We start from the raw sequence: 26,162 nt of genomic DNA on the forward strand, positions 1-26,162 counted from the left end.
AAGAAAAATGGTAAGTGCTCTAACAATTTTAAAGGTTTTTTTTAGTGCTGTCAATTCCAGGTGTCGCGATTAAAAGTCCTCACCAGGCTTTTGCTCAGGCTTCCTGGATTGTGTTGATTCCACTAATTTTACCTGGATTGCTAATTAGAAAATCTAGCAAGCTTGAGCAAAATCCTGGTGAGGACTTTTAATCGCGGCACCTGGAATTGACAGCACTAGTTTTTTTTTCCAGATATGTTTGTCCAAGTTGTGTGTCAGTGAATGCAACTCTGTTCCTCATATTGTAAGACTAATATTGAGTAGAGTCAAAATTTACTTTATATACTTATATAAACATATTTTATCCTTGATCTTGACATTGCTAATTTTTACAGTTAGCATCTGTTGCTGGGGTAGACCACAACTTAGACTAAATTTGCAACCCCGTTAGTCGCAACCCTGTTACTGCATACCAATTACATCTAATAAAAAAACTGCTTCCATACCGGAGCTTGACGAATCAAACTTTTTGATAGTATAGAACCTGTAGCTAAGAAATATGTGACTAAAATGATCAAATTGAAGATCAAATTTTCAGAAGTGACCACCCCTGAAATGTACCAAAATCCTGGAATGACCCTATTATTATTATCTGCCGTATTCGTGTATACAAGTTCTGGATATGAACTAAGGTAAAAGAGTTAGACTAAGCATCCAATTATTAATTTGCCCCAAACTGTATTCATTCTTAAATGAAAGTAAGAATCGCGTGATTGTTTTCGCGTACATTTTGCACGTGCACCTGATGATGCATATGGACATTTTCAACACTAACTGACCGACAAAACTACACGTCCATGCCCAAGTGTCCCTGTTGACTTCTGCATTAACCGCTAAACTTGACAAGCGCTACCCAGGCCAGTGGGTCCTGTCAAAATAAAAGTTCCTAACGTATAGAGTTTTTTTAATTACTTAACCGAAGCCTGAAACGTTTCGAGTTTTCCATCTACTCTTGTTTAATTTCTAAAAATTGAACTAGATTGCATAGCTATTATCACTGCTATATGATTCACGTTGATGGATAGAAGACATAAAATGTTTTACTCCTACGATGTACGAGCCCGTACTTATGATCAGCTACGTAACCACCACAACTACCTGTGGGAAACGGTTTTAAAGAAGTACCGTATCAAGATAAAAACAACGGGAAACGGTATCCAAACGGAGGCTTTTAAAGAAGTACCGTATCAAGATAAAAACAACGGGAAACGGTATCCAAACGGAGGCTTTTAAAGAAGTACCGTATCAAGATAAAAACAACGGGAAACGGTATCCAAACGGAGGCTTTTAAAGAAGTACCGTATCAAGATAAAAACAACGGGAAACGGTAAAGTTAAATAAAGCGGATGGTTGTCGCGTCTGGCTTCACACACTGGTGTTCAGACGTGGGGAGGCCGTGGCCTCTATGTGCAGAACATTAAAGGGTTCTGCACTTATTGTATGTATCGCTGAAGGTCTCAACACAGCGGTACCTGGGAGATATCTGCCTACCTAACCAGACCGGCGGTTCTGTTGGACCAGCGAGCCCGAGTTTAGTTACGCACACACGCAGCCGCAGGGGCATTTCGTGCCATTTATTCTGCGCCAGTTCCTCTGTTCTGGTACGATCGCAGTTATGTTTCCCTCTTGCATTCAGCACAGGGTCACGGACGGGTGAACGTTTCTACACCGGCTCATCCCTGGAGATGCACCATGTGTTCGGCCCGATAACACACGCTCCTGGTGTGGTGTGGTGTGGTGTGGTGTGGTTCCCCGGCACCGCGGGTGGTACCATGCGCGTCCTCCGCCGGATCTGCGGCGCGGTGGGGAGGATCTCCACCTTCAGGTCTTACCAGATCGCGCTGCTTCTTTTTGCCGCACTGGCCGTGATGGCCTTCTATTACTTTGGCTCGGAAAACCAGAACTTCTCCAGCACGACAAAGCGAATGAAACAGCAGACCCAAGCGAGTCACAACTCGAACCGCAACGACCAGGACCTCTCCGCGCACACCGGGTCCGTGGAGCGTGGGGAACCGTTGGGTGCCGTCCGTGAAACGGCAGAAGATCAGAAGCGGTGCTTCCACGCGCTGATGATGTTCACCAAAATCGAGAGGAGCAGAACGCTGCAGAGCAAGTTTGAGGTGGCCATGCGCTCCTTGGTCCAGCACGGTCAGTTCTTGGAGGATGAAGTCTTGGTTCTCCATTATGTGTCGGATGCAGCTAGTAAAGATCTGGGGGAGAAGATGATTCCAGGCCTGATGCTGGGCGCCACCTTTCAGTACGAGGTAATGCAACATAAGACACACAACATAAACACCAGAGGTGGACATTCCAGGTTTAGAAAGTCAAAGTCCTCACCAAGATTTTGCTCAGGTTTCTTGGATTGTGTTGATTCCACTAATTTTACCTGGCTTGAACTATTTAGAAAATCAAGCAAGCTTGAGTGAAATCCTGGGAGTTTTACTTTCTGAACCTGGAATGTCCATCTCTGATAAACACATCTGGCTAACTTCCAACCGTATATCGCTCTGAACTCTAGTCTGACTGGACAGTAGTAACTGATGTTACTTGATGTCCTACAAAAAACATTTGTGAGATTTTTCTCACATTTTCGCCCGTAGTTCGCCAGGTGGCAGTGGCACTGTGATTAAAGAAAAGGCAGAGGCATTGCACAAGGTCATGCTACAGATGTTTCCTCTGAATCTCTCACCCCAACTCCCACAGAAACCTGCAGCTTACAGCACACTCGTTTCCAAGCTCTGCTGGTCATGGTGGTGGTCATGTGTAGTTAGAAGCTTGTAGTTTGCACATGTCATGTCATGACATGGTGTTCACGTTTGTGGAGATTTAAAAATATAAATTTTGCTAAACTAAGAGGAAATAAGTGGGTTGAACTACTTCATGAAAGCCTGTTTCTGAATGTTCCTTAGAGGCCCTAGAGAGAAGCAGATATTTCTCTATGAAACGGTTTTAGAAATTTCCATCACAGACAGACTTTTAGTGCATTGTGCAGAAATGGCCTTTGTAAAGAGGAAATCCCTCTGTCCTCAGTAGTAAAAAGGTGGCGTCATAACACATGCTACTGTTACCAATAAACCATCACAGGATGTGGTTATCTTGGGTATGTGGTTTGGCTGTACATTCCCATGATTTAATGGAAATCTAGTAGGAATGGAAAATGAATGTACTTTAAAGTAAGCTTTCGAGTTCATTATTACATTTTTCTCAGCACTCATGTCTCTGAGTCAACTTCCAACAATTCTCCAGGCTTCTCTTTAGCAATTAAATTCTGCATAACATAGCATGTGCAGGTTCTGTTACTGGAAGGGGAAGCCTACCCTGTAGCTGTAGACAGACATGACATCTGAGTGAACTTGTACAAGGCTTGTACAATTCACTTAACTCTAGCCATTTGTTTGGTTGGAACGACCATTTGTAACTTCTGAACTTCAAGTGAAAATGTTAATGTTGCTTTTGTGTTAACCAGAAGGTTGTGTGTTCAAATCCCAGTTCTACTATTCAGCTACTGTGGAGCCCTTGAGGAAGGCCCTCACTGTACCAGGGGGCGCTGCTGTGTCCTTGAGGAAGGCCCTTAACTCTCACTGTACCCGAGGTGCTGTACAGTCACTGACCCTGTGCTCTGACCCAGCTCAAAAAAAGCAAAGATATGTGAAGATAATCACTTTCATTGTATATATGAAAATATAGGCAATGTATAACACCGGCATTGCATCTGGCGTAGATGATTTATGAATTATATTGAAAGGAAATGCACATACATGTACACCAGGGGGCAGTGTTGCTCTTTCAGTGCTCTTTAATTGTTCGTCGTGAGTGGCAGGATGCTGTCCTTGCTTCTGCGGGAACCGAGTTGCCGACACCTTAGAGAAGCCTGAGTCTTGTCCAGGCAGGTATGTGGAGTACATGTGTGGGAGTTTCCTGTCAGTCTCTGCTGGAATGGGCTCCATTGTGATGGGCTGTTTCGCTCTGTGCATGCCTCTCACTCATGACACCCGTCTCATTACCATTTTAATTCCCTTTTGTGTTCTAACCGGATGCCAGACTTGCGTAAGACACTTAGGATTATTGTTAAGGCGAGGAACAGCAGGTCTGACATTGGATTAACATCTGAACGTCTTTGTTAGCGAAGGCCTTGTTAAAGCTTCTGCAGGGTAGCGTTCACGTTCGTAGCTGTGACCCTCTGCCCTGAATCTAGGGGCGACGTCCTCAGCTCAGTACCGCCGGCCATTATCCCGTAATCCAGATTACTTTCCCAATACTGCTGTTAAGTGCGTGCACCACAAAATATCAAGAATCTGGCTAAATGTTGGCCAGCGTCCTGCAGTAATCCAGAGATCAGAGATTCTTCTCTGCGTGGCTGTGTCTCTGAGACCCGTCAAGGTGCGCCCACCTTCATGTGGTATTGTTTTTGAAATCTCTCACTTATATAACGGCACTTATTATCTTGTCAAAGTGAGAAGCAAGCCAGGGCAGCTGCTCAGGAAGCTGCAGTTATGCTTTTGGTTCCGCTGACGCAGGATCAGTCTCTGTAACCTCTTCTTTCATCAGGACTGGTAACGGCCGAGTGCAAAAACAGACCCCACAGCAGATGGTGTGCGTCTCTAGGAAGAGGTCAAACGGAAGTCAGCAAAGACATGGGCTTCCCTTTGGGAGGCTTCTGGTCCACTGTGCTTAAAGTGCACGAGCAGGAACAGCAGTGCACGTTTTGATCGGACCACATCGGCAGATTAAGATTATCTGTAAATCCAGAACTTTATGTTTAAGGTCAGTGATGGCTTAGCCATGCTTTGGTTACAACTGTGCTCTCTGCAGTGTGAGCAGAATTCTGTAGTCATGAATCACTTGGCAAAACGGAAGATGTGTGTTTCATCTTTGTGTGTGTGTGTACACAGTTAGAATGAGAACAGCTCTCAGAACCTGCTTCAGATCCCTGGACACATGCACCTGCCGAACAGCTCAGGTCTCCCTGCACATCATTAAAGGCTCTTTTGGGTGAATGTTGTTTAGCATTCTGTGGTTGGAGCAGGAGTGTTGCTGTACATGTTAAATTCTGCTACCTTCCCCGACTGTTCTAACAGACAACAGCTGCGCGGGCCGGGGGGGTCGGTGTGCTGTGGGGGGGTTAAAATAGGCAACATTGAAAAGGGAACCACATCAACCTGCAGGTACCTTCAGAAGGGGAGCTCAGTGTTTCAATAAGCTGAATCCAGACTAAGAGAAGACACCAAATGAAGTGTTTGATGGTCCAGGACACCAACGTGTGTCTAAAGAGGTGTCTGAACTATGTGTTCCAGGTGGTGTTTCATGATGTAGGTGAGCTGACGGAGAAGCTCTTCCCCATCGTGGAGGCCATGCAGAGGCACTTCAGTGCAGGCTCTGGCACCTACTACAGCGACTCCATTTTCTTCCTTTCAGTGGCCATACATCGCATCATGCCTGCAGGTGACGGGAGCTACACCTCACATCACCCGTGCACCATTACACCACCCGTGGGATTACAAAACACACAGGGCCACTGATCTAATAAATTACCTAGGAAAAGGTGTGTGTGTGTGTGTGTGTGTGTGTTGTTTTCTCTATGTAATACTGTGAGGAATTGAGTTTGTGAGCTTATTCTTTCTATATTCCTTTTCATACTTTTTGCAATTTCAAGAAGTCACTTTCAGTAATGTCATTTATAAATGATCCTTAATTTGAAGGATCAACAGTCATGGTGGAAAGTCTTGGATTCTTTGTGAATGTGAACCCTTCATCCACCTGCTCAGTCGGTGATATCAGGCTTTGTCTCTGAACCCTGTGAGCGATGAAGTTCTGTGGAGGTTGAAGAGGTTCTGTAGAGGTTGTTTTCCTCCACCTGTTCCAGGCCTTCACCCAGTAGGTGTCTCGTCAGCACGAGTCATGTGGAGCATCGTGTGTGTGTGTGTGTGTGTGTGTGTGTGTGTGTGTGTGTGTGTGTGTGTGTGTGTGTGTGTGTGTGTGTGTGTGTGTGTGTGTGTGTGTGTGTGTGTGTGTGTGTGTGTGTGTGGATGGGAGGACGTCTTACTATCCCCCCCAACACTTTCAGGCTTCACACCTACTATCTAAGTAATTGTGGGTGTGTGGAAAGAGACTGAGACAGAGAGAAGGGTGGAGGTGGAGGTGGTGGTGGTGGGGGGCTGAAAGCCCTTCTTTTGTTAATGATCTGTATATGAAGGTTAGTTTTCTCAAGCATTTTTATTAGAGAGAGAAAGTGAGTGTGTTAACAGTCTGTATATGTAAGTTAGTCTTGTCAAGCATGTATTATTTGAGTGAGTAACCGACAGATATATGGATAGATGGACAAATGGATACATGCTCTCAAGATTTGGCACTTCGGTGGTGATTCCTGTCTGTCCTGTCTCTGGGAGACAGAGGAGAAAGCTTTTACACATTCTCTCACACCAGGCTTTGTAACTTGTGCTAGACTGACCAGATGTTCTCAGATGTCACCTGTGGATGACAGCAGAGGTTTGCTTTCAACAAGGAAAACCACTCAAGGATCCTCCATAACACTGTGGAGTGAGAGCACAGGGAAAGGGGTGACGTGAGCTCATGTGGGAGATTAAATGCTTTGAAACTTTGCTTTTGTCCTTCATGTGTGGATGATGGTTACTCTCGCATGATAAAGCTCCACTTTACAAAAAGCAGTGATTGGAAAATAAAACCACTTTTGAGCCATATTGATGCTTTGTAATTGAAGCATTGTAAACTTTGTAAACATGCTCTGCTCTTTTCTTTCATAATAATGGCTCCTATGCCTTATTTCTTTGGATTTCTATGGGCGAGATGGTTGTGTGTGTGTTTCATTCTCGGAAATCAATTACAGTTTATAATTACTGGGCTCACGGTGCCTATAGCAAGTATGAAGTGTGTGAAGGCATGCAGGAGTGAGTGAGTGTGCATCTTATTTATTTGCAAATAATGAGAATTTCAAATGCGATGCATTGGTGTGTGTGTGTGTGTGTGTGTGTGTGTGTGTGTGTGTGTGTGTGTGTGTGTGTGTGTGTGAGAGAGAGAGAGTGGAGGGAGTCCCACGGGGACACACGGTTGTTTTTCTCCTGGACTGGGATGGGTTTGTTCCCCGATGGTGTTTAGAGAAGTGTCTTGAGACACAGCACCATTGACATTGGACTGTACTCTACTGGAAAATATGCCAGTGGACTTCATTCTTTTCTTGTTGTACATTTTAATGGGAATTTCCCAGGTGTTTGAGTTCATGCTTTTTGCTGACCAATGTATTTTGAAACATTAGTTCACAGCCTTATGTGCCTCATCCTGAGGCGTTTCGACCAGTCACACCACCCCTGGGCCACAGAAACTATATATCACTACATTTATTTCACAGAGTACGAATGCGTCCTTATTCAAATGCATTAACCGCAGGAACATGCAGCATTTTGGATCACTTCCCTGCTGCTTGGACTTGAGATTGATTAGATTTCCTTGTGGATCTGGATCCTGCAAGAACTTGCAGATGAGATGAGAGAAAATTAAAGGAAAAGCTGTAGTATTGTAGCTGTAGTGCTGTATTAGTCCTGTATTAGCTGTAGTAATGTAGCTGTAGTGCTGTATTAGTCCTGTATTAGCTGTAGTAATGTAGCTGTAGTGCTGTGTTAGTCCTGTATTAGCTGTAGTAATGTAGCGGTAGTGCTGTATTAGTCCTGTATTAGCTGTAGTAATGTAGCGGTAGTGCTGTATTAGTCCTGTATTAGCTGTAGTAATGTAGCGGTAGTGCTGTATTAGTCCTGTATTAGCTGTAGTAATGTAGCTGTAGTGCTGTATTAGTCCTGTATTAGCTGTATTAATGTAGCGGTAGTGCTGTATTAGTCCTGTATTAACTAGTATTGTAGCTGTAGTGCTGTGTTAGCTGTAGTAATGTAGCTGTAGTGCTGTATTAGTCCTGTATTAGCTGTAGTAATGTAGCGGTAGTGCTGTATTAGTCTTGTGTTAGCTGTAGTAATGTAGCGGTAGTGCTGTATTAGTCCTGTATTAGCTGTAGTAATGTAGCTGTAGTGCTGTATTAGTCCTGTATTAGCTGTAGTAATGTAGCGGTAGTGCTGTATTAGTCTTGTGTTAGCTGTAGTAATGTAGCGGTAGTGCTGTATTAGTCCTGTATTAGTTGTATTAATGTAGCAGTAGTACTGTATTAGTCCTGTATTAGCTGTAGTAATGTAGCTGTAGTGCTGTATTAGTCCTGTATTAGCTGTATTAATGTAGCTGTAGTGCTGTATTAGTCTTGTGTTAGTTGTAGTAATGTAGCAGTAGTGCTGTATTAGTCCTGTATTAGCTATAGTAATGTAGCAGTAGTGCTGTATTAGTCCTGTATTAGCTGTAGTAATGTAGCGGTAGTGCTGTATTAGTCCTGTATTAACTAGTATTGTAGCTGTAGTGCTCTGTTAGCTGTAGTAATGTAGCTGCAGTGCTGTATAAGTCTTGTATTAACTGTAGTAATGTAGCCGTAGTACTGTGTTAGTCCTGTATTAGCTGTAGTAATGTAATAGTAGTGCTGTATTAGTCCTGTATTAACTAGTATTGTAGCTGTAGTGCTGTGTTAGCTGTAGTAATGTAGCTGTAGTTCTGTATTAGTCCTGTATTAGCTGTAGTAATGTAGCGGTAGTGCTGTATTAGTCCTGTATTAACTAGTATTGTAGCTGTAGTGCTGTGTTAGCTGTAGTAATGTAGCGGTAGTGCTGTATTAGTCTTGTGTTAGCTGTAGTAATGTAGCGGTAGTGCTGTATTTGCTGTGGTGCTGTATTAGTCCTGTATTAACTGTAGTATTGTAGCTGTAGTGCTGTATTAGTCCTGTATTAACTGTAGTATTGTAGCTGTACTGCTGTATTAGTCCTGTATTAACTGTAGTATTGTAGCTGTACTGCTGTATTAGTCCTGTATTAACTGTAGTATTGTAGCTGTGGTGCTGTATTAGCTGTAGCGCTGTTATTAGCTGTAGTGCTCCATTAGTCCTATATTAGCTGTAGTCCTGCGGGGCAGGGGATGAGATTGGGATTTAGTGTTACTGTATGCCTGGAGTGTCTGCAGTATTATCATTTTGGCAGAGGAAATGAAAATCACCATTTGAATAATCTAGCTATTGAACCACTACAGCATTGAAGGGATACAAAATGTTATTTTACATCTTTCACATCTTGGTTAAGCATGCTAAGGGATGACCCATGTGCACCCACACAGTCCCCGCCATGTTTTGCTGTTGTGTACTGGTGAACTGTGGTGAGTGCTGAAGCAGTTGTTGGTTTCTCTGGTTCCAGTATACAGACCCCCACATCTTTCCCTGTTGCTGCGCTGAAACTCGATTATGACTGCGAGCTCCTCCTTGGAGACGTATTGACATGGTTTCAGGACGTGCGGAGACCGATCACGTGCCCATATTAAGCGTGTAATGGGATTGACCTACATTTGTGGGCAGCGTTGACTGTTTTGTTGGGGAAGTCAGGTGGGGGACGTGAGAGTAGTCCTAATCCACCAATCACAGCTGGGCACGCCTCGATAACATCTAAGCCTCTACCATCTCTACTCGCTCCAGTCACTGGCTATGGAGAACGTTCAACATCTCGTATCGCACTACACTTTATCTAATATTCACAGGAACTGGACTCGAAGCAGGAGTGTGGAACGCAGCGGAGGCATACTGTAGTTCTTGAAGTTCAAAACACCTTTTTCATCTCTGTTATAAAATTAAACGTAATGTAATCATTACTTTTTATTAAATCATCACGTAACCTGGTCTTGCAAGTGGTCGTATTTGCGTTTGGGTTCAACGAGTGTGAGTGTGTGAGTGTGTGTATGTGTATATCTGTATCTGGACTGCATCACTGCCTGCTATAATGAGCTCTGCAGGTGCTTGGGCTGGCAGGGGAGAACTTTTTGCTTGCTCAGATGAATGGGCCATGTTTGGCCGGCCATGAAGACGTGGTGTTAGTGGCCCAGTGACATCTCAGCCCGGCCCGGATGCAGCAGCTCCTCCTCAGATTCCCACAGCATTTCCGGCCATGCTAGAGGGTAACGCATAGCACTGGGTTCATTCAAGAGGGAAGCTTCTGCAAATTAGTAAGACCCTCTGGGTCAGGTGTGTGTGTGTGTGTGTGTGTGTGTGTGTGTGTGTGTGTGTGTGTGTGTGTGTGTGTGTGTGTGTGTGTGTGTGTGTGTGTGTTTGACATTCTAAATCCCTCTTCCTGGACTTCCCCTCACCACCTTTATGCCCCACTGAACTAGCTCTTCTTATGCCCCACTGACAGAGCTCTCCTTTTGACCCTGTTACCATCAGGGGTTTTTCTTTCTTTGACCCCAGCTCCAGGAATCCTACGACATGATATCATAGATGCAGTGTTTGCACTGTCGAGGAGCCGTATCGAAATATGTCACTAGAATCTTAAAATTCATAAGTGCCTTTAATTTAAATATTTATACCACTTCTTGATTCTTAATGTCTTTCTGTGATAAAATCACCATCCAAATAAACAAGTGTAAATACATTGCTTTGAGTTACTTACTTATGCAAAACTATACAGCTAAGTTGAACCAAGTCTAAAGAAGCTTTAAAGGCTTGTAGATGTCCTGCTGTCAAAGGTACAGGCGTAACTTAAAAGTACATGCTTAACTTAAAGGCTTAACATAAAGGTCCGTGCTTAACTGTTTCCTGACATTTGCACCTGCCGCTCACTAACGCTGCTGTCTGATGTTGTTCTAGAGATGAAGCGTATTGTGCAGCTAGACCTGGATCTGAAGTTCAGGAGTAACATCAGAGACCTTTTCCAAGAGTTCAGAAACTTCCCTCCTGGAGCAGTGATCGGAATCGTCCGAGAGATGCAGCCAGTGTACAGGTACACCCCCTAACCCAGAATGGCAAACAGTACTCACGTTCTTGGTTCAGATAGTACAAAACTTTTTAAAAGCTCCTGTTCTGTTTTTCTACACACGCTGTGAGGATCAGAATGGCCGTCGTGGCCAGGCTGCGTCTCACCCTGAAACTGGGGCACGCTAAAAGCCCAGCACAGTCCACACCCTGTCAGAGCATCAGAGCGTGCTCCTGTGAACAGTGGCCGCGGAGTGCCAGAGGTTCCAAGGCTTTCTCCCCCGGGGTTCCTCTGCTAAGAGCTCCTGGAATACAAGGAGGAGATTCAGAACTGCAGCAGGGGATTAACAAAGGAAGTGTGTGTGTGTGTGTGTGTGTGTGTGTGCGCCACAGAGTTTTGGCCCAAAACAACAGGATGCCTGTATACTGCCCATCAGGTTCGGTTTTCTGCTGTAAGGTAGTTTAGATTTCCAGTCTAATGTAGCCAAGTTCTCTGGACAACACACACACACACTTGTGGAGAGGCACAGTCACAGTAAATGAGCTTTGCAAGGATAGAAAGATTTAATGTGTGCTCAGATACTTCTAACCCTTCTGGCAGAACCCAGTATTGAACTGTGTTCAACAGCAGTGTACTGTGTGTTCCACAAAGAGCAGGTATAGAAGAGACCAAAATTAGACAATTATTCATCATTTTCATCATTTTTTAAATAATACCTTTTCTACTAGCATGCAATTTAAAAACCTTTATTTTGTGATTGATTAACGTTTGGCAGTAGTAACCACTGCAGCAGAAGAGAAGCTTACAGAAAGGTGTTATAATGGTGGATCTGACTTTCCACAGTGAAGAGAAGTGTTGATGGCCTTGTGTTGAAAGGCTTCAGCACACGTTTTTTCACACGTTATCATGTGGTTTCACTGCCTCTCTTGCACATCTCGGGAACTGTAGTGGGCTCCTCAGTGATCTCCGTAGCATCTCAGCCAGGTTCACACGAGGACGTCGTTCTCAGCTCCGGCCAGTGCTCCATCGGCAGTGTGACACGGGGCTCGCAGAAGAACTGCTGGACGACTGAGAGTCGTTTGCAGGGGAGGAAGCATCTGTTGCCTGACCAGGCTATGATGAACGTTTGCATCCAGCTAAGCTCTACAAGAAAGTTTGCCAGATAATGAAATTATCTGTTCTTTTGGAAATTGTAAGCTGTTTTAATTTGATCTCTGCTGCATTTGAATGAAAACACTATCAAAGTTTTCTACAGCTGACTAATTAAAGGATGTGCCTTTTTAAAGTTGTGCTGTGAGCAGGTCAGCAGGTCGTCTGAGAGAGTGTGCACAAGAACCCCTTGTCCTTCCTGTCTCGGGGCCGTTGCACTGCCCTGCCCCACGGGGGCACGATTGGGCTTCTTGAGCTGCTCTAAAGGCCAGTGTGCAGCGTGTGGGACAGCAACAGGGCACATGTGCTTCTCCACACCTAACCCAAGCAGCTGCTGCCTGTCTGTCGTGCTGGCAGTGTGGAGATGTGCTTGTTTAATTATAGTTCCATCTTCTCATACCAAAATGTAAGTGTTGGTCTTTTGGATTCCATCTGGGCTTCAGTTCTTCTGTGTTGTGTTGTTGGACCGCTCCGTGTCGGCCCGTGTTTAAGACGTGCGGAGGGACACGGTGACATTTGTCCAGGACTTGTGCAAGACTGGAGCGTGTCCAGCCTCTATAAGGAAGCCTCCCTAGGCAAGTCATTCCTCCAAAGCAGAGAGCTGTAATCAGGCAATGAAACATCGCCAGGCCCTCAGGCCAAATCTGCCACCTGCATCAGACTGATGGCCCCTCTGGGCCACCGTAATTAATGTTTCTGCCTGGCTGGCACACAGTGTTCTTTTGTCTTAAGGGCAAAGGAAGTGTGTGGATGAGTGTTTCCACGGACACAGCCTGTTGGTGACGCCCAAGGATGTGGTGATCCAAGTCCCGTTCTGCTGGTTTGGTTTGGCTGAGGTGGACTTATGTGGGACGACCACAGTGCACAAGGATCCTGCCTCTCCTAAATGTCTCTCCAGGTTTGCTGGCAAGTGTTTTCAAAAGAGAGCCAGATACGACCTTAATGACCTTCACGGTAAGGCACGGTGCTCCAAGCCAGGTCCCGTTTGGGCAGGAAAACCCGCTGGAACTTCGAAGACACACTCACTCGCACACACTCACACCTATCGCTCTAAACAGAGAGTGTGAGTGGAGAGTGTGTCGGCCTGGCTAACCCTTCCCTCTGTTGCTTCCTCTCATCTGGTGCGTGCCCTGCCCCACCCGCGCCCTGCCCCACCCGCGCCCTGCCCCACCCCCGCCCTGCCCCACCCGTGCCCTGCCCCACCCGCGCCCTGCCCCACCCGCGCCCTGCCCCACCCGCGCCCTGCCCCACCCCCGCCCTGCCCCACCCGCGCCCTGCCCCACCCGCGCCCTGCCCCACCCGTGCCCTGCCCCACTCGCGCACGTGCCCCACCCCCGCCCTGCCCCATCCCTGGAGTTATTTGACCTCTCTACAAGTGGTATGTGGTATGTGTACATATTCAAAACAGGAGGGGAGATTGGCACTACCGTAACGTGCATCAGGACAAGACAGGCTTTGCACACTTGCAGGGAACATGGAGATCTTCTCAGGGAGTATGAACATGCTCACCCAGCTACACAAATACCAGCTTTGCACAGGGGGTAATCTTCTTGAGTGCGTTTGAAAGATAGGCCATAGACTGCGAGATGAATTAGGCACTTGTTTTCATCTTTAGCTTTTGTGAGTTGGGAGCCTTAAGTGTTTTGATAAGGAGGTCTCGTTTTCTCCCGCTCTTCTGGTGTCTCTGTTCTGTTTACCTCCTGCCAGGTAAAAAGGGTTTTCTGTCGTCTCAGTTATGGGGGTAATGCTATATGTCTTTGTCTCAAACCGTGATGGTACACTCATTACATTGGGTACTGTTACACCCTTAATGTGAACACATCTGGCTACTGTTACACCCTTAATGTGAACACATCTGGCTACTGTTACACCCTTAATGTGAACACATCTGGCTACTGTTACACTGGTACACTGAATACGTTGTCCTCTCTTCTATGTCCGTCTTGTTTTTGCAATTTAGCGAATCTTGTTCGTCACGTGTTCATGTCTTCTTCTTTTCCACAATGCAATGAAAACCATCTAATCTGTATTCTCTCATCACTGAAATGGCAGAAACGTGGGGCTCATATTTCTGGATGTCCCCAAGACGGCTGATATGAACATGGGTCTCATCTGCTTTCCTCAGAGCGACAGACACGCTTGACGCTAGAACTGGAATTCAATCAGCAGAACTGTTTGATAGCACCTCCGCATTGTGTGTGTGTGTGTGTGTGTGTGTGTGTGTGTGCGCGCGCATGTGTAAGAGAGTGAGCAGAGATAGAAAAAGAGGGAGAGAAAAAAGGCGGAGAGAAATGGAGAGAGTGTGAGGGAGTGGGAAAATGGTACATTCATGATGATCTAGAGGGTGAGAAGGTCCAGTTTTGCTCTGCTTGTAAATCAGTGACAGCAGGTGTAACAGAAACAGACATGATGCCTGCAGTCCCTCCACGGTTCTGTGTGACGAATGGACTCCATCCTCCCTCCATGATTGTGAACAAACACCATCTCCCCACAATGGCTGTTTATGCAAATGGACACTGCAGTACAGGGAACAAATGTTTGGCAGGTTTTTTTTCTTATTACTAAAGATTTAGCACTGCAACCAAAAACCCGGCTCAGACACAGTGGGGTATTTTCTCCTCTGTTCTCTGTTCTCCTCTCTTCCCTTGTATCCACCTGCTGGTTATGTGCATTGCTCAGAAGTTCTGGACTGGAAATGGATCACTCCTTATCACTCCTTATCCCCCCCCCATCACCCCGATCGACCCTGTGCCAGTCCATTTCTGCACTGCAGGAGGCAGTTGTAGGAAGAGATGGTGTCCATGGGGAGCAGGTCTGGCCCATGTAATCAAAGCGGCGCTTGTGTACTAGACGTGGGCCGTGTCCTGGTTCTGTCTTTGTAAATTAAGGGGAACACCCCCCGCCCCCATGACCCTCCTGGAGTGGCACACTCGGTGCTGAACGTGCACACAGAGGAGCATCGCGCCTCATTTCCCGCATCTCTGCTTTCTGGGCTGGACTTACCGTCTTACAGCCAATTCCTGCGTCATTATTGCCTGGATCGGCAGGAGAGACCCCCCCCCCCCCCCCCTGCCCCCCGCCCCCCCGGCTAACTGTGACTGGACCGCCTGCCTGGCCTGGTATCTGCAGTATAAACATTTCATTAAGATTTATCATGTTTGGCTTGCAGATGAGAGGTTGTCGGTCGAGCAGACGTGGTGACCTCATCCAAAGAGTTTCGGCTCCTCCTGCTGTGTGTTTCTTTGTCAGGTTTACCCGAGCTATCACTAACTGTTCAGTTTGGCCCATGTAGTGGAAACATCAAAAGCACCTGTCTGGGTATTTAACACTGTAGTCAGTCCAGTTTTCTGGTCCGCTCATCCATGTTCAAACAATGCCAAATAGTGAAACGGCCTTAAATTGTTACCTTTATCTACAGTATTTATACGGCCTATGTAAGAGTGGATTTCAGCCTAGAAGCCTGAACCAGGTTTGCCATCAGTAGATTACAGATGTTGGAATGCTGTCAGGCAGGTTACTACACACGTGCTCCTCCTGTAGTTCACCAGTATCACAACACTGGTGTGATCTGCAGGTGTCTGCTCGGTCGCATGTCTGCCTGCATCTGTTGCTCTGGTTATAAGAGTGGATCTCTGGAGGAGTGGATCTCGAGATGCAGGCAGATCTTTAGATGTTGTGGACTCATCTAAGACAAGTGTCTAAGATTACTGTTTGCTAAACTTTGTTAATTATTTCCCTAAACAAGTGATATCATCAAAATACTTGTGTATATATATCTCTTGCCCCTTTACTCTCTACCTATCTGTCTGTCTGTGTCTCTGCCTGTCTATCTGACTTGTTCTCTCTTGTAATATGTGTATTACTCCCTCTCTCCTGTTGCGGTCATTTGTGTCTCTAGTGGCCATTTTGCCTGATGGTGGAGAACTGGTCTAATCACGTATCGGGCAGGTCTAATCACGGCCTTGTTTACTGGACATTGCTCAAATCAGCAGTAGAGGTGTTGAGATTCACACTGCCGTGTGTTTTAGTTTTTGAGAATGCAGTTACACAAGAGCTTGCCCTTGGGCTGTTGGCATAACTCATTACCACAGAATTGTTCTCAGGTCTGATTGCGGAAGTTCCATGAATCAACCTGAGCGCACTTTTGAAGACTAAACCTGCCTGTTCTCAACAGTCTTAAGATCAAAGTGCTAGATGAAACTATTTTATGGTTATGGTAGAGAAATCTTCGGTGGATCAGCTGTAGAAACCATTCGTCCAGCCTTAACTGACTGGAGAAGCTTACTCCTGCACTGAACTAGCTTCATGGCCTCTATGTAATGTAGTATAACATGGACTGGTCACCAGCTGGTCCTCCCAAAGAGGAATCTTCTTCATTCATCTGGACCAAAACATTTGTAAAGCTGCTTTGTGACCTGATGGTATACAAGTACATTTGACTTTAATACCTGAAGTCATTTCTGTTGCACAGAACGGATGTGATGTGACTTTAAAGAGTCGCAGTTATTCCCAGGTCTCGCGTTGAGCAATAAGACGCGTACAGGGAGGATGCAGTGAGTCAGATCTTTATAACGACAGGAACTTCACAAGGACATTGTGATGGGACAGCTTTAAGAAGCTTCGAGAAGCACTGTACCAGTGACGCCACACTGCAGTCACGCCACACGTGTTCTTCCTCATACACTAGTAAACTTTGGTTGTGTTAATGTTGTGATTTGCTAGCTTTGGCACTAGTTTAGCTTACATGTATATCTAAAGGAATAATGGATAATTTTCATGGGTTTAATGCATCATCTGTGAAATTTTTTCTAGTAAAGAAGCACTTTTTATCTACTACCAACCCATTTGAAATGAGTCATTACGTTAATGGTGATCCCCACTGACAGCCTGATGTTACCGTTAACTCTGCAGTGTTGGCCAAATGGCATTTGGTCATGACCACATTCACCTAACAAGAAAATGCCCAGGCTGTTAGCTGTAGTCCGCTAGGTCTTACTGTTCATCTGTATGTTTATTAAAGCTAATGTTGCCCCTGGTCTGTATACATATGTACATGAGTACGTGTGTGGTTGCACTTAATCACTCTTAATGGAAGAATCAAAGTGTATTTTTAGAGTAATACATAAAATGAATATTCATATATTGTTTACTCGGTGGGAGATGGCTCCGTACGCCAGTGTGAATATTTTATTAATTACCGTCATTGTTTTGCATAGTCACATATTGTGAGCCATGAATAAACAAACCTAAAATAATTTCCTCAATCTGAAGTTTTTGTTTATATGCAAGTTTGAAGCTTTAGTCCTGGGGGAGGTGGGTGAGATCTGGGTGCATTGCGGATGTATTTTTGTGTTTTGGCCTGTTGACATTGCTGATGAGGACAGTGACGTGATCTTTATTGAACATGTCTGACATGAGCTGACATGAGTCCCCACATACTAAAGTGAATGCGAGTGTACACACTCTTATATGTAGAGTGAATGAAGGTGTGCACTCTTTGTGGAGAGTGAAGGTGCGCACTCTTGTACAGAGAGTGAATGTGAGTGTGCTCACTCTTGCGAGGTGTCCATCTGTGTGGAGAAGGGGAACAGCAGGTGTGACCGAGACGGTACACTCTGGAGACGGTACACTCTGTTCTGAGGAGTGCAATTGCTCCTCTATGACTGGCTGTGTCTGGCAGCCTGAACACACAGAACAGGAGCAGATGACCCGACAGCTCACCCCACCTCTCTTGGCTCGGAAATGATCGTGATGATTTAGCATCTCTCTTCAGAAATATAGTCCACATACAACGGTCGTTAACCTTGAAAAGAACACTTACTATTTTCTTGTTACTGAAGCGAATTTGACTGAAAAGGCCCGTTTGGCTATGCACAGCAGTGCGTAAAGATGGATGTACCCTCAGAGCTCATTAGTGCTTTGTAAGATTATCTTGGCTGTGAACTCTGTTGTGTAGAAGCAGAGGTCTTGGGAGCCCCCTGGAGCTGCATGGCCTGTTCCGTACGGCCACAGCTCCACTGCTATTGAACTTGTTTGTTTTTCTTTGTGAAAACAACACTTAACCATTTCACCACGGGGTCTACAGGTTCCGCACGTTTACAGGTTCTCAATGGTAACCATCTGTACTGTTTCCAGAGTGATGGAGAGTCCTTCCATTCATGCATATCTGTGAAGCTTCTTTCCATCTTCATTTTGTCTTCATGATTAAAAAATCTCCACCAAATTTCTGTTTCTTCCAAGAATAAATTTTTTTTCATGTCACCAGCTTGTGGCTGTGTTGCATTGAATATAACTTTTAAAATAAAATTATTTTGCTATGTGAAAGACTGGGGTTAGGAGTTGGGGTTAAGGTTTGGGGTGAGGGTTAGGGGTTAAGGTTTGGGGTGAGGGTTAGCGGTTGGGGTTTGAGGTGAGGGTTAGGGGTTAGGAGCTCAAACATGCATGTGATTGAGACGGTGCACACGCACATAGTGTCCAGGCTGTGTTATTGGTCCAAATGTCTCCACAAGCTTCACACACTCGTTTCTGTCTGTTCAACATGCCTGCGCTCTCATTAGCTGGGACTGTTGCTCAAGGCTTGACTTGATTATCCACCGGCCATGTAAACACCTCCGTCCGTGCGGGTGGGTAACATCTGTGTTGGTCCCCCTCTTCTCTCCAGCATGTGTGTGAGTGCACGTAGCTCTGGTGTTTGTATCAGTGACGGTGCTGGACAGGCTGTCTGCTGTGTAGCTGGACACTCGTGCCTCTCTATTCTTTAAACTGGTCACACACTTCCTCTTCTTGATCTCTACGGGTGCTGTGCACGTTCCATCAACCGAGTTGCGTTCTTGCTCCGAGTTTGATTGGTTATCCTACAGATGTCGGTGCAGCCACTTCCTGACAGCATTGTGTTCTGTTCAGCAGTTTTCATAATACAAATGCAAATTCCTGTCCCTGAGAAGTACTCAAAAAAGCTGCTTGTGACTCCGAAGAGGTGCGATAAATGTCACTGTATTCTGTGAGGACAGTGTAAAATGGACAGTCTGTCCAGAGAAGGTGTCTGTGTCCGAGTGGAGATGCGAGGTTGTGAAGACAGGAAGCCACCCCTCGGACATCTCCCACGATGCTTGAAGAGGTTTACATGGTCAGCGTACACAAATAATTTCCATGTTAAGGGAAACAAATCTGACTACATAAAATCCTTTGAAAGACTCTACAGAACTCCTGAAAGTGGCTCTTGGTGAAGGTGCAGCGACACTAGTCACTTCCTATATACATCGACTGTGTGGTTTGATCTTGCGTCTGTCAGTTTGGGGAGATTTCGCATTATCCCATGAATGTTCATCTCAGGAGGGTGCTCAGGTGGAGGGTGGTCAACCTATGTATTCACCTTGTTTGCAATAATTCTGTCTTTCTCTCACCCTCACTCTCTCTGGCTCGGTCTCCTGTGTTTGCTGAAGTGAGACACTTTGAAGTACACCACAGTGAGACACTTTTTTTTCTGCTGTTCTTTGGTTGCTTATTTCGTGGAGATTTTATGGGAATTTCTCTCAGGACAAGACCTGACCCCTTAAAAAGCACATGCTATGTCGGCATGATCTCACACAGACACACACACACATGCGCGCCTGTTATGATATTACTCCTTTCCAAGCAGGGACAGTCTGACATTGACACACACTTTTTCTTCAGTCTGAGGTCCGAGAGGTACTGCAAAGTAGATTCTTACTGTGAAGGTGATCACAGCTAATGTGGTGCACTTGGTCTGGTGACGAGTATGAGTACAGTTGTCTGATGGTCTGTCTCAGCGGAGTTGTCTGATGGCGTGTATGAGAAGCTCTATGCCTCTAGAGATTCCCATCAAAGGTTGAAAGGGCAGAAAGACTGATCTCTTGTTAATTAGCCCTCAGAGTCCTCAGAGATCTGTATAAGTGGTGATAAAGGGTGGGAGTAGGGGCAGGGTTGGGGGTAAGGGTGTGGTAGTGTTGGGGGTAAGGGTGTGGGAGTGTTGGCAGTGTGAGTGGGGTAGTGTTGGAGGTACGGTTGGTGTAGTGTTGGGGGTAAGGGTGTGGGAGTGTTGGCAGTGTGAGTGGGGTAGTGTTGGAGGTACGGTTGGTGTAGTGTTGGGGGTAAGGGTGTGGTAGTGTTGGGGGTAAGGGTGTGGGAGTGTTGGCAGTGTGAGTGGGGTAGTGTTGGAGGTACGGTTGGTGTAGTGTTGGGGGTAAGGGTGTGGGAGTGTTGGCAGTGTGAGTGGGGTAGTGTTGGAGGTACGGTTGGTGTAGTGTTGGGGGTAAGGGTGTGGGAGTGTTGGCAGTGTGAGTGGGGTAGTGTTGGAGGTACGGTTGGTGTAGTGTTGGGGGTAAGGGTGTGGGAGTGTTGGGGGTAAGGGTGTGGGAGTGTTGGCAGTGTGAGTGGGGTAGTGTTGGAGGTACGGTTGGTGTAGTGTTGGGGGTAAGGGTGTGGGAGTGTTGGCAGTGTGAGTGGGGTAGTGTTGGAGGTACGGTTGGTGTAGTGTTGGGGGTAAGGGTGTGGGAGTGTTGGCAGTGTGAGTAGGGTAGTGTTGGAGGTACGGTTGGTGTAGTGTTGGGGGTAAGGGTGTGGGAGTGTTGGCAGTGTGAGTGGGGTAGTGTTGGAGGTACGGTTGGTGTAGTGTTGGGGGTAAGGGTGTGGGAGTGTTGGCAGTGTGAGTGGGGTAGTGTTGGAGGTACGGGTGGTGTAGTGTTGGGGGTAAGGGTGTGGGAGTGTTGGCAGTGTGAGTGGGGTAGGTTTGGAGGTACGGTTGGTGTAGTGTTGGGGGTGTGAGTTGGCCTTCTTGCAGCCCACACACCCTTGCAATTAGAAAGGTTGCATGGAGTTCCAGAATGCCCCGGCCGGATGAGATGGTTGGACAGGATGGCTCATCTTGTTTACTAGGAAGTGCTTGAATCCCATGTGTTTATCCTGATATTTTCTGTGGAGCCCTTCTGCTGAATACCTAGAGTGTTCCCGAGTGTTTGTTACTGGTGTCATTTGTTGTCAAGCTGGTGCTCGCACAGTTGTTTGTTTACATTTTTGGGTTTTTTTTTGGTTGTATATCATGAAATAGCTGCCAGAACCTGTATTTCTATATTTGAGCTCTATTTGTGTTTGAGGAAATGGAAAATGTATGACTGAACAAAGCTTTCACTGCTGCGCAAGCCTCTTCAAAAATCTCAAACATCCCGCGAGTTCAAAGACCGCAGAGCCAGACACCCGAGTCTCAAGTCCAACAGCAGAAAGGGGCACTGTGTGCAGCTGATCTGTGTTCAGGGTTAGGGCTTACCACTTAAGGCAGAGAATTACTGTGTGTGTGTGTGTGTGTGTGTGTGTGTGTGTGTGTGTGTGAGAGAGAGAGAGAACAGGTGCAGTGTTGGCAATGACCTCTGGCATTCCTTCAGTCTCCTATTCTTTCATTCTTCCTGTTCTGTGAACATTTATTTAATTATTTTAATGGAATAGAGCCAAACATCTGATCTGACATGCAGGTCCGATCTGACATGCAGGTCTGATCTGTGGGTTTCTCCCTGTTTTTGCACCCTAGACACACCTTCTGGCAGTACCGCAGGGAGAACCCCAAGTCGGGCGTGGGCGACCCGCCTCCCCAGGGCAAGCCTGGCTTCAACAGCGGCGTGATGCTCCTGAACCTGCACGCCATGCGTCTCTCCCCCCTCTACAACCAGCTGCTGGAGCCGGAGCAGGTGGGGCGGCTGGCGGATCGGTACCACTTCCGCGGACACCTGGGCGACCAGGATTTCTTCACCACGGTGGGCATGGAGCACCCGGGGCTGTTCCACCTGCTGCCCTGCGGATGGAACCGGCAGCTGTGCACCTGGTGGCGTGAACACGGCTACGGCGACGTCTTCCAGCTGTACTACCGCTGCGACGGGCCCGTGCACATCTACCACGGCAACTGCAACACCCCCATCCCCGACGACTGAGCACCGCTCTGGAACTGCCACCAGGGGGCGCCGCTGGGGGCCTCGGGGATGTCGATACACACCCGCGCAAGGTTTTAAATTGGGTGGATCACGCAGATATAGAAAGAACTGGAAGAAGACGATCAACCTCCTGTTGAGGTGGGACCACGCGCGATAGGTTGTAGCTGTTTTGTTCGTCTTGGTCGCATACACTCGTTTTGGCTAAATGTGAGTTTATTTTGCGGTGTGTAACCACCGTCCCATGGCACAGGCTGAGATGACTCTGAACCCTCACCTGTTTCCCTACTGCTGATGAGCCAGTGTGTGGCTGTGATGAATTCCAGAGGAAACGGCTTCTCTCCAGTTTATTAGCATACGAATGAGGTGGCGTCGCTCTTAACAGCAGCCCACCGAGACGGCACACGCTGACGCACACGCCGGCTCTTCATCAGGCGTCTGATCCATTTTTAGACGGCTCTAAGAGAAGCTTCTGATTTGTTATCAGACTGCCTGCGGAGAAGCAATCACCCTGCACGCCTGTGATCGGTGATGCAGCTTATGTTCACTTAACACCCTGGTGGAGGACTGTGCTGGGACAGAGCTAAGAGAAACCGCCACACACACACACACACACACACACACACACACACACACACACACACACACACACACACACACACACTCGTGGCCCACTGACTGACGACCCTGAGTGCAAGATCTTGATTGACAGCTGCTGAGAAATCTGCCCTGTGCATCACAGCAGACATGCTGAACAGAGAACATAGACCATCATCCAGAACACCTGGCAGACAGACCCTTTCAGGCTGTGACCTCGGCACTCTTCACGAGATGCTCGGATCAGCCCCAAGACCCAAAAGATGAGTTCCGGATATTCCATGGTGATTAAGCCATGCTTGGTGCTAGGAGCAGGTGGTGTGCGAGGCGTGGTGTTTGGCCACTGCTTATCGAGCCAAGCTGTTTTTGGCAAACCACCTCCAGAACCTTTGAAAGAGTCTAACGCAGGGATCTTGGCAGTGTCAGGTGGGTGTCTGGGCCAGAGATCTCTTGCCTTCAAAGTCCTCTCGTGATGACTGCTGGGATGTTTAGCCAGCGAGACACGACCCACCATGGCTGTCTGCTGTTGTGGACGGTACAGCACAATGGGTGAACACTGAAGAGAGAAGCACCCTGGTGGACAGGTCATTCCTCTCATGACTCTAGAGCAAAGCAGACCAATTTATAAAACGCCATTTCCATCTTCACCAGCGAGTTCCAGCAGCTGAGAAAATGCTTTCGAGAGATGCTTTCTCACTTTCAGTGTGACTTCTGTGGGCTGAGAATTCCACCTCATCTCTCATGTGTTTTGTATTCTGTTGATTACAGAAGGCTTGATGTTCTAATTTCTACTGCATCTTGTCATAAACTTCACTCACAATTGTGTCAATGCGGCAAATTGATTGATTGGAATATTTTGTCTTGAACCACAATGAACCTAAGAGACCAAAAAATATCTTTAAGAGAATGATCATGTGTTTTTTGTATCTCTGAGCTGAGATGCAGTGTCCTAGTCTGGGCTTACCCTCCCTTTAATGGGATAAACGTTTCCTTCTGGAACGCCCACCACATAGCAAGCCTATGTTTGTTATAGGAGCAGAATACCATAGAGCCACATTCCAGGAAGTACACGTCTTTGTTTAAGGTAGTTGAAGAACATTATTATGGCACCATCCTCCCTCGAGCTGCTGCTCCCCTCTAGGGCATCACATGTACTTCACGGACCTTCTAGGCTGTTGTGTTTACCTCTCCTACTCTTCTTGTTAGGGGGCGGCAGGGAACGATGTATGTCTTTTGATATTTTGATGTTGATTACAATAAAACAAATGGCTTTGATGATGAGTTTCTAAATGTGTACAAGGACGGATTTCATTTCAACTGGTGTAGCCCCGGGCCATATTGGATTATGTTAACACCTGTTTCAAGCCTGTTCAGTCACATTCACACAGCCCTTCCCAGACTGCTGACCAAGGCCTCCTGGGTGACTGGACTTCTCACACATATACATGTGGACCATTTATAGTACGCTTCAAACTTTGGAAAAATTCTCAGAAGATTATAATGAAATAATGGCTTTTGGTAATAAAAATCATATATCATTATGAATTGTAAGTGCAAATAGAATAAGCTATTTAAATATGTTTCTTTCCTTCAGTTACCAGTATTGCAGGGGCAGTAAAATCATGATGTTTTGCATGTTGAGCTTTGGCTGACCCTTAATCTAACTTGTATTCCTCTTCCTCTCTACAAAAACTCTGGTGTTCCGCAGTTTAAAAGTGCAACTCCACGACCTGTAGTCGTTGATTGGAGTCATTAAGGCTGAAGACTCTGGCTGAGGATTGTGGCTGAATGCTACCAGTGGCTTTAGTTTTTTCTATCTGTTCTTGCAGACGTTTTAATTTTTAAGTGGAGCACATTTATGATTGATGCAGGAATCTAACTTCTGCTCCTGACCTGTGCAGAGATACCTAAACAAGTGTGTATAGTATGTACAGTAGTGTAGTGTAGTGTGTGTGTGTGTTATATACACTAATGTAGTGTGTATGAAGTTACGGGGCATGTCCCAGCTTTGGGGGTGGTTTTTATCACCCTCTCCATTCTGATGTCAGTATGCAGTACACAACGGAGACAGTAACTGGTAGAAGAAACCGAGCCGGACCTCAGCCTCATGAATATGGGGGTGGGCCTCCAGGACTCTGCCTTATGACAGTACAGCCTGTCCGGCAGCTCCAAGCGTGTGCAATGTGGGTCACCGTGCAGTAGGTCAGCCCGACCCTGCAGACTTCACACCAGGACACCTGCGTGGCCACACCCCCCTGCTCTCCCATGGAGCCTCCTGGTTCGGAAAGGAAGGAGCCGGTGTGTTCCAGCTTTCGTCTCCTCTGTTCCTCCAGTGTTGTGCACTCTAGGGTCACTCACTTTGACTTTGCAGGTGAGTGGAAAACTGACCTATATAATTGAACCAGACTGACCCATTTCTGCCTTCCGAGATTGTGTCCTCATGGTTTAAACACAGGACAACTCATTCAGCAGGTGTTTGACCGTTTGGCCTATAAATCTGGAAAAGAAAACCACTTTATAAGGAGGAATCTGTGCCTTTGGTCAGCAAGAGTGAAAGTGGAGTGGTATTAGTGAAGTTCTAAAAGTGGCTCCAAGGTGATCAATTTGACATACCTATTTGAAGACACAAGACATTTCAGAACAGTATAAAGGCTAGAGTTTTTATTTAGCAACTTCTCAGGATGAGGAGAAACTTAAAGGGTAGAATTTTTATTTAGCAACTTCTCAGGATGAGGAGAAACTAAATATATTACTGTAGTTCTCTGAGTGTTAAAAAATGGCATTTAAGTTTCCAGTTACTATCCTGTATTTTCAGATTCAATGGAGTGTTTTTAAAACAAAAAAAAACAACAAACAATACAATCATGACTGACAGAATACGACAAAAGTAATTAAAGAGTCTTTAATAGTTACTGAGCTGTGTGTGTTTCTGCTGTGAATGGCCTATATCTTCTCAAAGCTCACAGTGTGCACTGCTGTTCAATCAGGATAATACTGTTTCCTTCCTGTTCCCGACTATAAACTCACGACGGAGGAGAAACAGCCCCGCCGCACTGTCATCTGCCCTTGTGTCTGAGGTGAAACGCTACAACTGCCCAGGCAGAAAATGGAGAATAACAATGCTGCCTTTGAAACGTCAGTTATCCTCGTAAAATGCATATGAAAGATGTCTCTGGACCAGGTCCAGGGAGAAAGGAGTGTAGCACTGTGTTGAAATTGAGTTTCCTCCAAAGAAACACCCTGCTGTTCTTGTATAATGAGATTGTAATTATGGTGGTGCAGTGGGAGAGGAGGAGAGACTGTCTAGTTATACTCTAGAGACGCGCTGTTGCTGGTATTGATTACAGAAAGCAGACACTCATGTGGACACGCAGTTAATTTCAGCTGTAATGTCTAGCCAAAGTTGTAACCACATTACTGTTATATACTCTCATATTGATTTTCATTTTTTTTAGCTAGTACCAAAACCTCTGAAGGTGCACCCTGACATTTTCCTGGTCTACATCAATTATAAAAAGGTAAACCCCCTCACCACCATTTAGGCCAATGAAACAGAGCCAGAATAACACAGTTTCTTAGTTCTCTACAGGTCAAATAGCAGAAGAATTCTACA

General features: G+C 46.1%; 1 protein-coding gene across 5 annotated transcripts; it reads left to right on the plus strand.

Annotated features, from left to right (window-relative positions):
• The first annotated feature begins 959 nt into the window (after positions 1 to 959).
• Positions 960 to 23,824, plus strand: xxylt1 (xyloside xylosyltransferase 1). 5 transcript variants are annotated; one of them, XM_077023427.1, is made up of 7 exons: positions 2,165 to 2,303; positions 3,529 to 3,929; positions 4,588 to 4,803; positions 4,932 to 5,031; positions 5,334 to 5,481; positions 10,763 to 10,895; positions 21,559 to 23,824. In XM_077023427.1, exons 5-7 carry the CDS (start codon positions 5,391 to 5,393, stop codon positions 21,953 to 21,955), a joined length of 621 nt encoding a protein of 206 aa, XP_076879542.1. In that variant the 5' UTR covers positions 2,165 to 2,303; positions 3,529 to 3,929; positions 4,588 to 4,803; positions 4,932 to 5,031; positions 5,334 to 5,390; the 3' UTR covers positions 21,956 to 23,824. The 5 variants fall into 5 exon arrangements, with proteins under 5 accessions (XP_076879539.1, XP_076879542.1, XP_076879540.1 ...); XM_077023425.1 differs by having other exon boundaries at positions 4,932 to 4,999; XM_077023426.1 differs by having other exon boundaries at positions 4,936 to 4,999.
• Positions 23,825 to 26,162: the final 2,338 nt, after the last annotated feature.

The sequence above is a fragment of the Brachyhypopomus gauderio genome, chromosome 12 (assembly GCF_052324685.1).
Source record: "Brachyhypopomus gauderio isolate BG-103 chromosome 12, BGAUD_0.2, whole genome shotgun sequence".
Taxonomy (NCBI): domain Eukaryota; kingdom Metazoa; phylum Chordata; class Actinopteri; order Gymnotiformes; family Hypopomidae; genus Brachyhypopomus; species Brachyhypopomus gauderio.

Coding starts and splice junctions, on each gene's coding strand:
- xxylt1 (XM_077023424.1), top strand. CDS start 1,725: ATGCACCATGTGTTCGGCCCGATAACACACGCTCCTGGTGTGGTGTGG. Junction 2,304..5,333: donor GCGCCACCTTTCAGTACGAG/GTAATGCAACAT, acceptor TATGTGTTCCAG/GTGGTGTTTCATGATGTAGG. Junction 5,482..10,762: donor ACATCGCATCATGCCTGCAG/GTGACGGGAGCT, acceptor ATGTTGTTCTAG/AGATGAAGCGTATTGTGCAG.